The sequence below is a fragment of the Pelmatolapia mariae genome, linkage group LG20, assembly GCF_036321145.2.
Source record: "Pelmatolapia mariae isolate MD_Pm_ZW linkage group LG20, Pm_UMD_F_2, whole genome shotgun sequence".
NCBI classification, from domain to species: Eukaryota; Metazoa; Chordata; class Actinopteri; order Cichliformes; family Cichlidae; genus Pelmatolapia; species Pelmatolapia mariae.
This window is the reverse complement of record NC_086244.1, coordinates 40,009,762-40,022,742: the sequence shown is the minus strand read 5'-3', so window position 1 is coordinate 40,022,742 and position 12,981 is coordinate 40,009,762. Positions and strand designations below refer to the sequence as shown.

The 12,981-nt window shown below is 42.5% G+C and overlaps 1 protein-coding gene across 1 annotated transcript in view; it reads left to right on the top strand.

Moving 5' to 3' along the window:
- Positions 1–12,981, top strand: part of ntsr1 (neurotensin receptor 1 (high affinity)) — a 78,022-nt gene that overhangs the window by 40,680 nt on the left and 24,361 nt on the right. The window contains exon 3 of the mRNA XM_063465446.1: positions 8,763–8,847. Coding sequence (XP_063321516.1) covers positions 8,763–8,847 — 85 coding nt within the window. The remainder of the gene's footprint in view (positions 1–8,762; positions 8,848–12,981) is intronic.

Sequence of the window (12,981 nt, the reverse complement as noted above, 5' to 3'; positions counted from 1 at the left end):
CCAGGAATTGAACCACCAATCTTTAAAATACCAAGTTATAACTTTCCGGTCTTTAAGTCTGACGTCATTAGTTGTGTCTGGGCCCAAACTATGCTGCAGGTCCCTAAGTAAAACAATCACTGCAGCATCACTGAGAGTTAAAAACTGTCTAAATTCTTTCATCTGTAATAAAATGATCAGTGTCGCTGCTCTACCGGGTGTAATAATTAAGTTTAACATCCAGGCATCCATGAAAACAGATTTTATTAAATTTAATGGAGTTGGAAGTTAGCAGGGAGTTAGCTTGCTAGTTTCCATCTAAATATAATATACCATGTTCAGACTGAGGGATTTCTGAAACATTTAAAACTTACAGCTCTGCTATCACTTCCAACATAAATGAAGACAGAACTAAACAGCAGTGGCATTCATAGGGTTACTGAAGTTTGGCTAGCTGGTATATAATGATGTGCTACGTGATCACTAGTGACACAGCTATGTTAGCATAATATAAACAGTGAAGCTATTTGGTCAGGGACAAATGCAGCCGCATGGCAGAATTCTGTAAATGGATGAAACTTCAGCCAGGAGAACAACTGAGATAATCCATCCACAAAACGAGGTTAGTCATTAATATACTGCTGCACGGGCTGGGCTGTAGTTACATCTTAAGGTTTTAAAAACTAAACTTTAAAATGATTAGCGGTAATAAAAACCGAGAGAGGCCGACAGTGATCACAGACTGTTTTTAGGGGCTTGTTGAGATTAAATAGAACAAGATACAAAGCATTAAAACATGTTAAAAATACAAAAGCCTTATTAAACGCAGGGTAATTTGGGCCCAGAAACCGGTTAATCACTTAAACATCGAATAGCAACAGTACCTGTAATTCCCAAGCAATCTCCCATCCAAGTACTAACCTGGCCTGACCCTGCTTAGCTTCTAAGATCTGATGAGCTGGTATACTCAGGGTGTTATAGCAGTAAGCCATAGTTAGCCTAGAATTATCCAGGAACGTAGCTGTCTGTTTTTTAACCACACAAGCAACCACACAGGTCACCTGATCCAGCCCTAAATACATGCTTTGTCAAAAAGGAAAATTTTAAGCTTAATATCGAGAGCAGAAAGGGTGTTTGGCTCCTGAACCCAAACTCTGAGCGGGTTCCACAGAAAAGGGGGCTAAAAGCGGAAGGCTCTGCCTCCCATTCTACTTCTACTGTAAATTGCCTAGAAGCCACAAGTAAACCAGCAGTCAGACGGTGACGTGCTTTATTGGGGTGATATGACATTGTGACCAGAGATGGGCAGTAACGTGTTACTGCTGCGTTACAAGTAACCCGTTACTGTATTTCGATTACTAAGAAGTACAGGGATTAAAAGTGACTAGATTACGGTTACTTTCTCGTAAGCATGCTATGTTACTGTGTTACTCATGACAATTACGTACGAGCGTGCGACATCCATGGTAACAACAGACGTGTGTAGATCAACAATGGATAATATGGAGTGCTGGAGAGAGTACGACCATGCAGCAAATAAAGCTTGGAAGTACTGACATTACTTTGAGTTTGATTCTGTAAAAAGTGACAAAAACATTAGGGCCGCTGTACACTCTGCGTTGGAAGAAAAATTCTTTCTACAGCGAAAAATTAAACTTGTAGGGCCAGGTGAAAGATAGATAACATTAAGGAAAACTGGCTTGTGAGTTTTCCTGATAGGGTGGACAAGGCAACTCAAATGAATCAAAACTCTGTCTGACTCTATGGTTGATTGTAAACCTAGATTGGAAGACTGTACGACTCCCCATCCTTGGCCTGTGCTTTGAGGATTCTGACAGTTACTATGACTCGGGGGTGTTGATTTTAAACTAACATAATTATCCTGCTGTAACCAAATTTCTGTAAGGCAGACTATGTTGGTCAATTATTAAATCATTTTTTAACATGGACTTTAAAGAGAAAAATAATGTTTAATAATCCATATTTCACAGTTTTTACTCTTTGGTGCAGTTGCGAATATGACATTGTTCCGTCTTTGTGTTTTTTTTTTTGTTTTGTGTTTTTATAGTGATCTGGGGGTAGACATGGGCTTTATGGCATGGGGTTTTTTGGGGGTAACAGGAGGAGAGAATGCAACTCTGCTTTTTGGTTCCAAATCTGGAGGCCCATGTTTTTGGGGATAGATACCATCGTTCCTAACAAGACCAGGTTTTCCAGAGTAAGTTCACAATTATCTATAAGGCCCACATCACTCAGACTTACTCAGACTACTTAAATCCTCCCATGCCTTATGTGGCATATCGGGCGGCAAACAAACGGCACCAGGCTCGATCTTGTGCCCGGGCTTCAACTTCTTCCAACGATATGTTCGATGTCTTTAGGTCTTGATGGAATGACCTTTGCCAAGTGTTGCGGGGATGTCCTCGTGGTGTTTTAACACCTCGGGGTTGCCAGCACATCGCTGTTCTTGGAATCCGTGCGTCATCCATGCGGAGGATATGGCCAACCAGTCAGAGTCTTTGGCGTGCGATGATGTTGTGAAGTTTGACCGCACCACTCCTTCGCAGGACCTCCTGGTTGGTGATGTGGTCAGTGTAGCGGATCTTCAGAATCCGGCGAAGACATCGTTGCTGAAAGACGTCGAGCTACATCACTCAGACAGCCAACAATTTCGAGAGAACATGAGGCTAAACATGTCACTCCTGGTCTCATTAGGCATGGAACCAGAGATGACTACAAAGTCCAATAACGGCAAAGTTAGAAACAGGTTCAATATTTTATACTATTATATTTTATTGGCGTAAACATGTGTCATTACTGCCAACGTGAATTATAATTGTACGGAATTTAGGTTTATCCTCAGCAAACGGTTTCAGGGTTCCTTCAGTGTCGCCTGCTCTGCACCCAGGAAGAGAATTCACTATGCTTGCTGCTGTGTAGTATCACACGTTTCAAAATAGATTGCCAATAACCAGAGTATTCTTCTTGGCGGTGTTGCAGAGAGGGGGAAAAAATGTTTAGAGATAGGATTATTCTCGCCATTTAAAGCAATGCATTGTCAGGGACTACAACATCCAATCCTTTTACTGTATTAACAGGATGGTAGGACTGCACTTCTTTGTCACTGTCACCCAGGCAGCCTGTTTTCCTGGCTGCACGGGAAAATCTGCTTGGGAAGAGGTAATAGTGGCTACGCTACCCAAGGTAGCACTGTAGCCTGTAGTCAGCTGACCCTGACTGTGAGGCAGGCGAGATTGGACCCAATGCAGGACTCGCAACGGGATAAACTCAAAGAGGCAGCTTTTTTTCAGCTGTGAACGTCCAAACACTATAAATAAAAAAACATAACCTAAAACTAGAAACTAGAAACAAAGACCTTAGAACCTGAAAACTAGGAGACTAGGAACCTAAGAAACTAGGAACAGACTCTGAAATAACCTGGGAAATGAGGGGCATGGAGAAACATTCAGGGAGACTGAAGCCATCTGGGTGAGAAGCAGCAGCGATGAGATGATTCGGGAGGCCGACCACATGGGAAGTGGCGGCAACTGCAGGGCAGGTCTGGGGGTTGCCCTTGATGGTGAGGCTCCTTAGCCCACAGATCTGGAGGACGATAGCAGCGTCAAATAAAACTTCAGGTGGCCTGGAAGGTGGCCTGTGATGGTGTGGTTGGTTGATGGCCGAGGAGGAGAAGGAGGACGTGCAGGATGTGGCCGAGCAGGATGTGGACATGCATGCCGCGCAGGATGTGATCTGGCAGGCGTGCAGAACAGACAGCGCAACGACCTCTGGTGGAAACATGGCTGGACCAGACGGCACAGAAACCTCTAGTGGAAAAGGATGAGAACCAGACGGTGCGGAGACCTCTGTTGGATCACATGGTGATGTGGAGATGTGGAGGTCATATCTTGCTGGTTAAGCTTGCCTGAGTTCCCAGCAGACAACACAGGCAGCTGGGTCGGCTCGCTCAAGCTCTCAGCAGAGACAGAACAATGAGACTGCTCGGCTGAGCTCCCAGCTGAGACAGGTGGAGGCGGAGTTGGCTATAGCTGTGCAGATCACACCCCCTGCACACGACGCCACAGCTAAGGCTACTGTGGAGTGCTGGCCATTTTCCTCATGGGAATGGATACAGTGCTGGTGCTTGCCGAACACCAGCCACCCCCTCCCAGTGGGTGCAATGACAGGCTGAGTGTCAGCTGCCCCCAAACTAGGAACAGGGACAGGCGCAGGAACAGGCCAGATACCAGTTGCCTCCACTCAAGGAACAGATTCCGGTGCAGAGGAGGACTTGGCCATGGCTGCCCTCACCTGTGGAGCAGGTGACTGTGGAATAGCTGTTCAGCTGTGCTCCCCAGGTGTTTTCAGTTTGCCCATTTCCTGAGTCAATTCAATTCAATTCAATTTTATTTATATAGCGCCAAATCACAACAAAAGTCGCCTCAAGGCGCTTTATATTGTACAGTAGATAGCACAATATTAAATACAGAGAAAAACCCAACAATCATATCATATGACCCCCTATGAGCAAGCACTTTGGCGACAGTGGGAAGGAAAAACTCCCTTTTAACAGGAAGAAACCTCCGGCAGAACCAGGCTCAGGGAGGGGCGGCCATCTGCTGCGACCGGTTGGGGTGAAAGAAGGAAAACAGGATAAAGACATGCTGTGGAAGAGAGACAGAGATTAATAACAGATATGATTCGATGCAGAGAGGTCTATTAACACATAGTGATTGAGAAGGTGACTGGAAAGGAAAAACTCGATGCATCATGGGAATCCCCGGCAGCCTACGTCTATTGCAGCATAACTAAGGGAGGATTCAGGGTCACCTGGTCCAGCCCTAACTATATGCTTTAGCAAAAAGGAAAGTTTTAAGCCTAATCTTGAAAGTAGAGATAGTGTCTGTCTCCCGAATCCAAACTGGAAGCTGGTTCCACAGAAGAGGGGCCTGAAAACTGAAGGCTCTCTCTCCCATTCTACTTTTAAATACCCTAGGAACAACAAGTAGGCCTGCAGAGCGAGAGCGAAGTGCTCTAATAGGGTGATATGGTACTACTAGGTCATTAAGATAAGATGGGGCCTGATTATTTAAGACCTTGTAAGTGAGGAGCAGGATTTTGAATTCAATTCTGGATTTAACAGGAAGCCAATGAAGGGAAGCCAAAACAGGAGAAATATGCTCTCTCTTTCTAGTCCCTGTCAGGACTCTTGCTGCAGCATTTTGGATTAGCTGAAGACTTTTCAGCGAGTTTTTAGGACATCCTGATAATAAGGAATTACAGTAGTCCAGCCTGGAAGTAATGAAGGCATGAACTAGTTTTTCAGCGTCACTCTGAGACAGGATATTTCTAATTTTAGAGATGTTGCGCAAATGGAAGAAAGCAGTCTTACATATTTGTTTAATATGTGCGTTGAAGGACATGTCCTGGTCAAAAATGACTCCAAGGTTCCTCACAGCATTACTGGAGGCCAAGGTAATGCCATCCAGAGTAAGAATCTGGTTAGATACCATATTTCTAAGATTTTCAGGGCCGAGTACAATAACCTCAGTTTTATCTGAATTAAGAAGCAGAAAGTTAGCGGCCATCCAGGTCTTTATGTCTTTAAGACATTCCTGCAGTTTAACTAATTGGTGTGTGTTACCTGGCTTCATGGATAGATAGAGCTGCGTATCATCTGCATAGCAGTGAAAATTTATGCTATGTCTTCTAATGATGCTGCCTAGGGGAAGCATGTATAATGTAAATAGAATTGGTCCTAGCACTGAACCCTGAGGAACTCCATAATAGACCTTAGCGTGTGAAGAGGACTCTTCATTTACTTGGACAAATTGGAGTCTATTAGATAGATATGATACAAACCACTGCAGCGCAGTACCTGTAATACCTACAGCATGTTCCAATCGCTCTAATAGGATATTATGGTCAACAGTATCGAATGCTGCACTAAGGTCCAGCAGGACAAGCACAGAGATGAGTCCACTGTCAGAGGCCATAAGAAGATCATTTGTAACCTTCACTAAAGCTGTTTCTGTGCTGTGATGAGCTCTGAAACCTGACTGAAACTCTTCAAATAAGCCATTCCTCTGCAGATGATCTGTTAGCTGTTTGACAACTACTCTTTCAAGGATTTTTGATATGAAAGGAAGGTTGGAGATTGGCCTATAATTAGCTAAGACAGCTGGGTCTAGAGATTGCTTTTTAAGTAAGGGTTTAACTACAGCCACCTTGAAGGCCTGTGGTACATAGCCAATTATTAGAGATAGGTTGATTATATTTAAGATTGAAGAATTAATTAATGTCCTGCATAATGGGTCCAAAACCTGTCGACAGCTTACCATAACACAACGCTAACAAGCTCTACAACTTCAAAATGGCCTGACCCAAAGACCAAAATAACAATCTTCACATATTTAATGTTACACTAATGTTTCATCACTAAGTACACACATGTCTATACTTTTCAAGAAACTTACACTTTCACTGGTCTTTACAGTAAAAGTAAAAACAATCATTCATTCATTCATTCATTAAGTCAAAGTTAAAGTAAACTTTATTGTCATCTCTGCTATATCCAGTGCAGCATACAGAGAGATGAGACGATGAGGCTCTGGTTTCATCAATGCAAAGCAAGCTAATAAATAGATATAAAAATGAGAAGAAAATAAATAAATATACGCTTGAAAGTTACACTTAGAATTTACAGTTTACAATTTACAGTTGGTGTGGTTTGAAGTGACCAGTGTAGCAGCTTGTAAACCCAGAGTGAAGAAGATTGTTCATAGGGCAGCATAAATTGTCCATAGAGTAGCGTGTCTTACAGAGGTAGTGGTGTGTAAAGTGCAAAAAAAGTCAGTTAACAGATTGTGTGGGTGTGTGTGGTGGGGGGGAAAGGGAGGGCTGGTAGTGAGTTCAGGAGTCTGATGGATCTGGCCCCGATGCTGCGGTAGCGTCTGCCTGATGGGAGGAGAGAAAAGAGTCCATGTGAGGGGTGTGACGGGTCGAGCACGATGCCTGAGGCCTTACTGATGCAGCGTTTTGGAAGATGCCCTGTAGCAGAGGGAGAGATGTTCCAATGATCTTGGTAGCTGCTTTAACAATCCGTTGTAGTTTGCTGAGATCATCAACATTGCAGTTTCCAAACCACACGGAGATGCAGCTGGTCAGAACACTCTCTATGGTCCCCCTGTAGAACGTAGTGAGGGTGGGAGGAGAGAGGTTGGCCCGCTTCAGACGTCTCAGGAAGTGGAGGTGCTGCTGGGCCTTTTTGGTGATGGAGGTGGTGTTGGTGGTCCAGGTGAGGTCGTCTGAGATGTGAACTTACATGTCAGGTATACAGTAATCTGCTATTTGGGGATAATGCCTAGCTATAGCTGAGATCCAATGCAAGTTTCACATTTATTCTTTTAACTTTTGTCAGCCATATCTAGGTACTCTACTCTTTTGGAAAAAAGGGGTTTCTGTGACACTGACACTGACAGAATTTTGCAAGATTTAAGAGGTCGTCAAAGCAGTTTTTCCATATGGTCAAATACAGTGGTCCCCAGTATGCTGTATCCAGTGACCAAAGAATACTGAACTAGGAGTTTTTCTTCCCTCCTGTGTTACTCCAAATCAAATACCCTTGTGTGGTGATGAGTTCTGAGAGTATTTATGTACTCTGTTGGATGGAATCCAGCAAAGTAGTAAACTTGGGGTTCATTGCACTTTTTTTCTATATGTAAATTCCCTTGCTCAACTTTTATCAATAAACTTTTGTATCATTCTCTCAGTCTCTGAAGGCTCTTTACTGAGTTTATTTCATCCATTTTCTTACAAGGATTTCAGTCATATATAATGCAACTGATGATGTACAACTAATTTAAGTATACCTAATATTAATGGTTCTTTTGTTCTGTCTGACTTTTACATAAAATTTTCAAGTATTGAATTATACAAACTTAACCACAAGGTCCACATAAGGTAAACATTTGCATGAGCTAAGGGCCACTCAAATACTATACTTCAGTAGTATAGTAATTACTATAGCAATTATGGAGGTTCCATAAAAACAGATACAGACTGGTTGAGCTGCAAAGATCTGCAGGAAAAAGGGGTAAATTAATCAAATAAATTAAGCACATAGTGCTGATAATAGTGTTTATTGTCTCAGGCCCTCTGTGTTGGTTTGAGCAGAACATTTATGATCCTGTCCAGTTATTAAAAATTAATATTCTACCTGAATATTTTTGACAGTGTATGAGTCCCTTTTAGATCAGAAAGACTCCTACAGTATTATCTACTCTGAGTTTTAAGTGAAACTGAAATATTTGCCAGCTGGTTGACATAGTGTGTCATCATGAACATGATAAATAATCAGTACAGGGAATTTCCAATATCCATAAAAAAGGTCTCTCTTTTATTACAAAATAAATCATCTGGCTGTTAACAAATTATGGCAGGAGATACTGGATTCAATCCATGTGGTTTTTGATTTCAAAAATTCAACTGAAAAATAATTTCAGTGATGTGTACAGGAAATTTATACACACTGTCACAATACTGTTCTGTTGATCTTTTAAATCAAACAAATTCACTGGTTTCTTTGTTCTGATGTTCTTGCTATAAATCAACAATCAAAGCATTTGTTTAAGCCTGATTCCTAATTACTTGCAAGATAATTGTGTCAACATCCTGCACAGTGTGCAAATGAGTATTTTCCATTAACAAATCAATTTTCTGTTTTTCTGTGTCTGTTTGCCTAGTTACTGGTTTCTAACGCTTCCCCTCTTCCTTGTGTTCAGGAGCTGTGGTCATAGCCTTTGTGGTCTGCTGGCTGCCCTATCACGCTCGCCGTCTCATGTTTTGCTACATAACTGAGTGGTCAGAGTGAGTAACGATTCCTCTCAGTCTTTCATGCAAGGGAACATTCACTACTTGGTTTAGTCACTTAATCCATGCAGAAACATACAGATGCTGCATACACACACACATGATTCTTTACACACACTTTCACACACATGCGGGCCAATCCTAGTATGTACACACATACTAATATTGACTAAAGTCATTATAGGACCAGATGTCAGCAATGCCTGACAAGACGGAGCAATATATATATATATATATATATATATATATATATATATATATATATATATATATATATATATATATATATATATATATATAGGCGAGTGGCTCCAGCAGATCCCGGGAACAACATCGGAGATCTCTGTCCAGAAGAGCGCAGTCCTGGGAACAGCTAAGATACTGCGCAGGACCCTCAAGCTCCCAGGCCTCTGGTAGAGCACCCAAGCTTGAAGGATAAACCGCCCGTAGGGGCGTGCTGGGTGTTATGTATCATCCTAATTGGACTGACTTCATTTAAAAATCTCAACCTCTCGTTCTTGCCCCCCCACAATTAACCTTTGCATTGTTTCATTAATCAAATCAAACAAACAACATTTCAGCAGCTGAATGGTCCTACTCGAAAAGTCTCTTTCTTCTGTTCCATATGAATAATGGATAAGCAGCTTGTAAATGTGGCAGCTGAAAAATCATACATCCTGAGTAATTAAATACACTTCCTATTCAATGAAACACAGTAACCACACGGCTTCTGTGGCTGGCGCCTCATTAGAGCAACACAAGTTGCAGAGCATGTTTGCTTGTTGCAAAAAAAACCCAAAAAAACACTTTAGTTGATGTGCATAATAATAATGAATAATGAATAATTATCAAAATAGTTTATAATATATGTTTGGTGAATTAACCAAGGTCTTCTGTTCTGCTTCTGTATAAGCTACAATTTATATTATTGACATAAAAGTAACTAAAGTTCTCAGATAAATAATGAATTTAAAAAGTACTGCCCCATAAGTTTTAAAAGTTTTACATTTTTAATACAATTACAACTACTCCATTTTTGTATTTTAGTATAGCACTTTATAGTTGTATGCACAGTCCCCTCACAGCAAGAAAGACAAACTCTCACATTTTAAATCTCCTGAGCCTTTCTATTCTGGATTCCTCCCAAAAAGTATGAATGTTATTTTAAATGGTTAAGAAAATGTGTAGATGATAACGTACATTCCATCTCTCACGATACCAACATGTACCAACATTGCTCTAGTTGCCTAGGTTATCCTGATATGTGTCATTCAAAAGAATCCTTTTCTCTCGTCTAGTGGAGTTCCCCCACTTTTCCAGCTGAGGACCATGGCCTCCGATTTGCAGGTGCTGACACTGGATCAGACTTTACTTTAAAGACTGATGAAGCTGTGTTAACCATCCTAAATAAGTTTCTGTGTTAACCTTTCATTGGTTTGCTGAATTGTGATGGTTGGGCCCTTTTTCCATAGCTAGAGTGGTTCGGGAGGGGGTGAGAACTCACCACTTTGGGGAATAACAGCCTGTTTTATTTGTTTTATTGGATTTCTTTATTTTTTTGAGTGTTTTGGGGGGGGGGGGGGGGGGGGGGGGGGTTCTGTTACTTGTGTTCTTCAGGGCCCTGCTAACATTGGTGGACAGTGTAGGTTCACGAGGGCCAGTTGAACAAATAAAAGGGTTACACGTGATTTAAAAGTGACTGTAGTATGTTTCTGTCAAACCAGGTTGCCTTGGAATAGGGGCACCTGGGTTATCTGGTTGGGTACAGGTATGTGGGGCTAGGCTGAGTTAATGCTCGACAGCATAGTGCACTCCGGGCAGCCGTTGTTCTCAGGTTTGAGCCCTGGAGCCCCCCCTTCTGCGCCAGCAACAGCTAGACAGCTAAAACCATTCTTACAGTAGTAAGTATCCAGGTCAACTGTACTAGGGGAGGTCACGGACCCAGATCCCATTACCCCCTAGTCGTTCAAGGCAGCTTGTGCACTTCTATACCCCTACATAACGGGGCTAGCAGCCCCTTACACAGGGACAGGACCAGACAGCGTTGAAACCTCTAGCAGATCAGAAACAGGACCTGAACCAGACAGTGTAGAAACCTCTGGCAGAGACAGAGTGAGGTGGAGCTGTGCAGGACACACAGCCAGCCCAGGATGCTATGGCTGGGGCTGTGCAGTGTACGCAGTCTGTTCAAATGGCTCCACTGGCATCAACAGCAATGTGGAGTCCCTAGCTGGCTGGATAAGCTTGCCTGAGCTCCCAGCTGAAACAGGTGAAGGCTGGGTCGACTCATCTGAGCTCCCAGTTGGTGATACAGAAAACTGAAATGGCTCACCTGAGCCACCAGCTGAGCAGAGGAAGCTGGGTTGGAGCAGATTACAAAGCCTGCTCAGGATGCTCTAAAGGCAGCAGCCAGAACCTGTTTCCTTCCTTCCAATCACCAGCTGTCCCCACCCAAGGAGCATGGATGGGTGCAAGGACAGGCAGGGTCCTAGCTGCCCTTACCCTAGGAACGAGTACAGACTCATGAACAGGCCAAGTTGCCTCTACCCGAGGGACAGATACAGGTGCAGAGGAAGACTGAGTCACGGCTGCCTTCACCTGGGGAACAGGTAACGGTTGGACACCAGCTGTTCCCACCCGAGGAACAGTCAGGGACAGCTAAGAGTGGGGACAGTCTCAGAGTACCGACCGAGTGGCACAAAACACTATACACAGTTTTTGAATGGGTGACCCTAGGAAAAGAAAACACAGCTTCTGAGAGCTGGGAAACACACAGTCCAGTTTCTTTGGGGCCCAGCTTGGGTTCAACACAAACAGAAACAGAAACTTCTGCTTCTTCAGATTTAGAAACAAAATCAAAGTTTTTGAGCTTCAAAGAAAAACAGTCTTTATGAACTGATGAGTTTGGCCAGCTCCTGGGCTCACAGCGAGTGAGATCCCTTTCCCTCTCGAGGTAAGCAGAATCTGCTGGGTCCATGGTGTGGTCGCATTGTTCTGTCAAGGTTGCGTTGTGTGGCTGGCAGGATTGGACATGGATGTGAACATCCGAGCATAGAAAACACAAAACATAAACTAAACAGGAAACTAAACTAGGGAGCTAGGAAAACAATAAACAGAAAAACTAGGAGCCAGGAGCTAACTAGTAACCACTCGGGGAAACAAGGAACATGGGAGAGACATACAGCAACATGAGGGGCGACATGACAACAGGCAGAGGGAAACACAGGGCTTAAATACACAGAGAGATAACGGGGGAATGAGACACAAGAGGAGAGCACAGCTGGGAGTAATCACACACGAGACAGGGGAGAAGCAAAACTGAACACGCTGCACACACCAGACAAGGAACTATCAAAATAAAACAGGAAACATGAGACACAGAATGAGAACCGGGGAAGAACGAACATGAAAACTTAAGTTGACTAGACATGACACAAGGAACACAGGGGAGACACAGAGACAGAACCCAAGAGACTAGAAACTATAAATAACTATAAATAATTCCAAAACACTAAACACTGGGCTATAGACCCAGGACCATGACAGAATGGCCCTATTACAACAGGGCCAAATATTAAGCTGTGAACCTGATTTGCTTGTAGCTGAAAGAAACTCTTAATTGATCTCTTTGGATACAGTAACACATATTTTATGATGATAAAAATATGAATGAAGTCTAAAAGAATGTATTGGCAGCTATTTTGATCATGTAGCATAACTGTCATCCTGTCAGGGAAACTGTGAGAAAGCTTTACTTTAACAAATAAGTTTGTAGTATTCAACCTCAGTAAAAACACCAGAAAATCACATAGAGCTCAATTAGGACCTCTGAATTTAAATATGTTGAACTGTCAAACTGTATACCACAAAAACATATTTGTCAGAATGAACAACCACATGAATATGTAAATAAAGAATATAATGATGTGATCAAACTCTTTTTGATGCATTCATGCAGGGGACAGTGTTACATTTATTCTGAAATGCAATTACTCATGATGAGTTAACATCAAGCAGATAGTTTAACATTTAGTTATTCATTAGAGATGCAAAACTGACTATGTTACAGGGTTCTTTAAAACCTGAACTGTTCAGAAGACTTTCCAAATAAAGTATATTATTCATGTATTT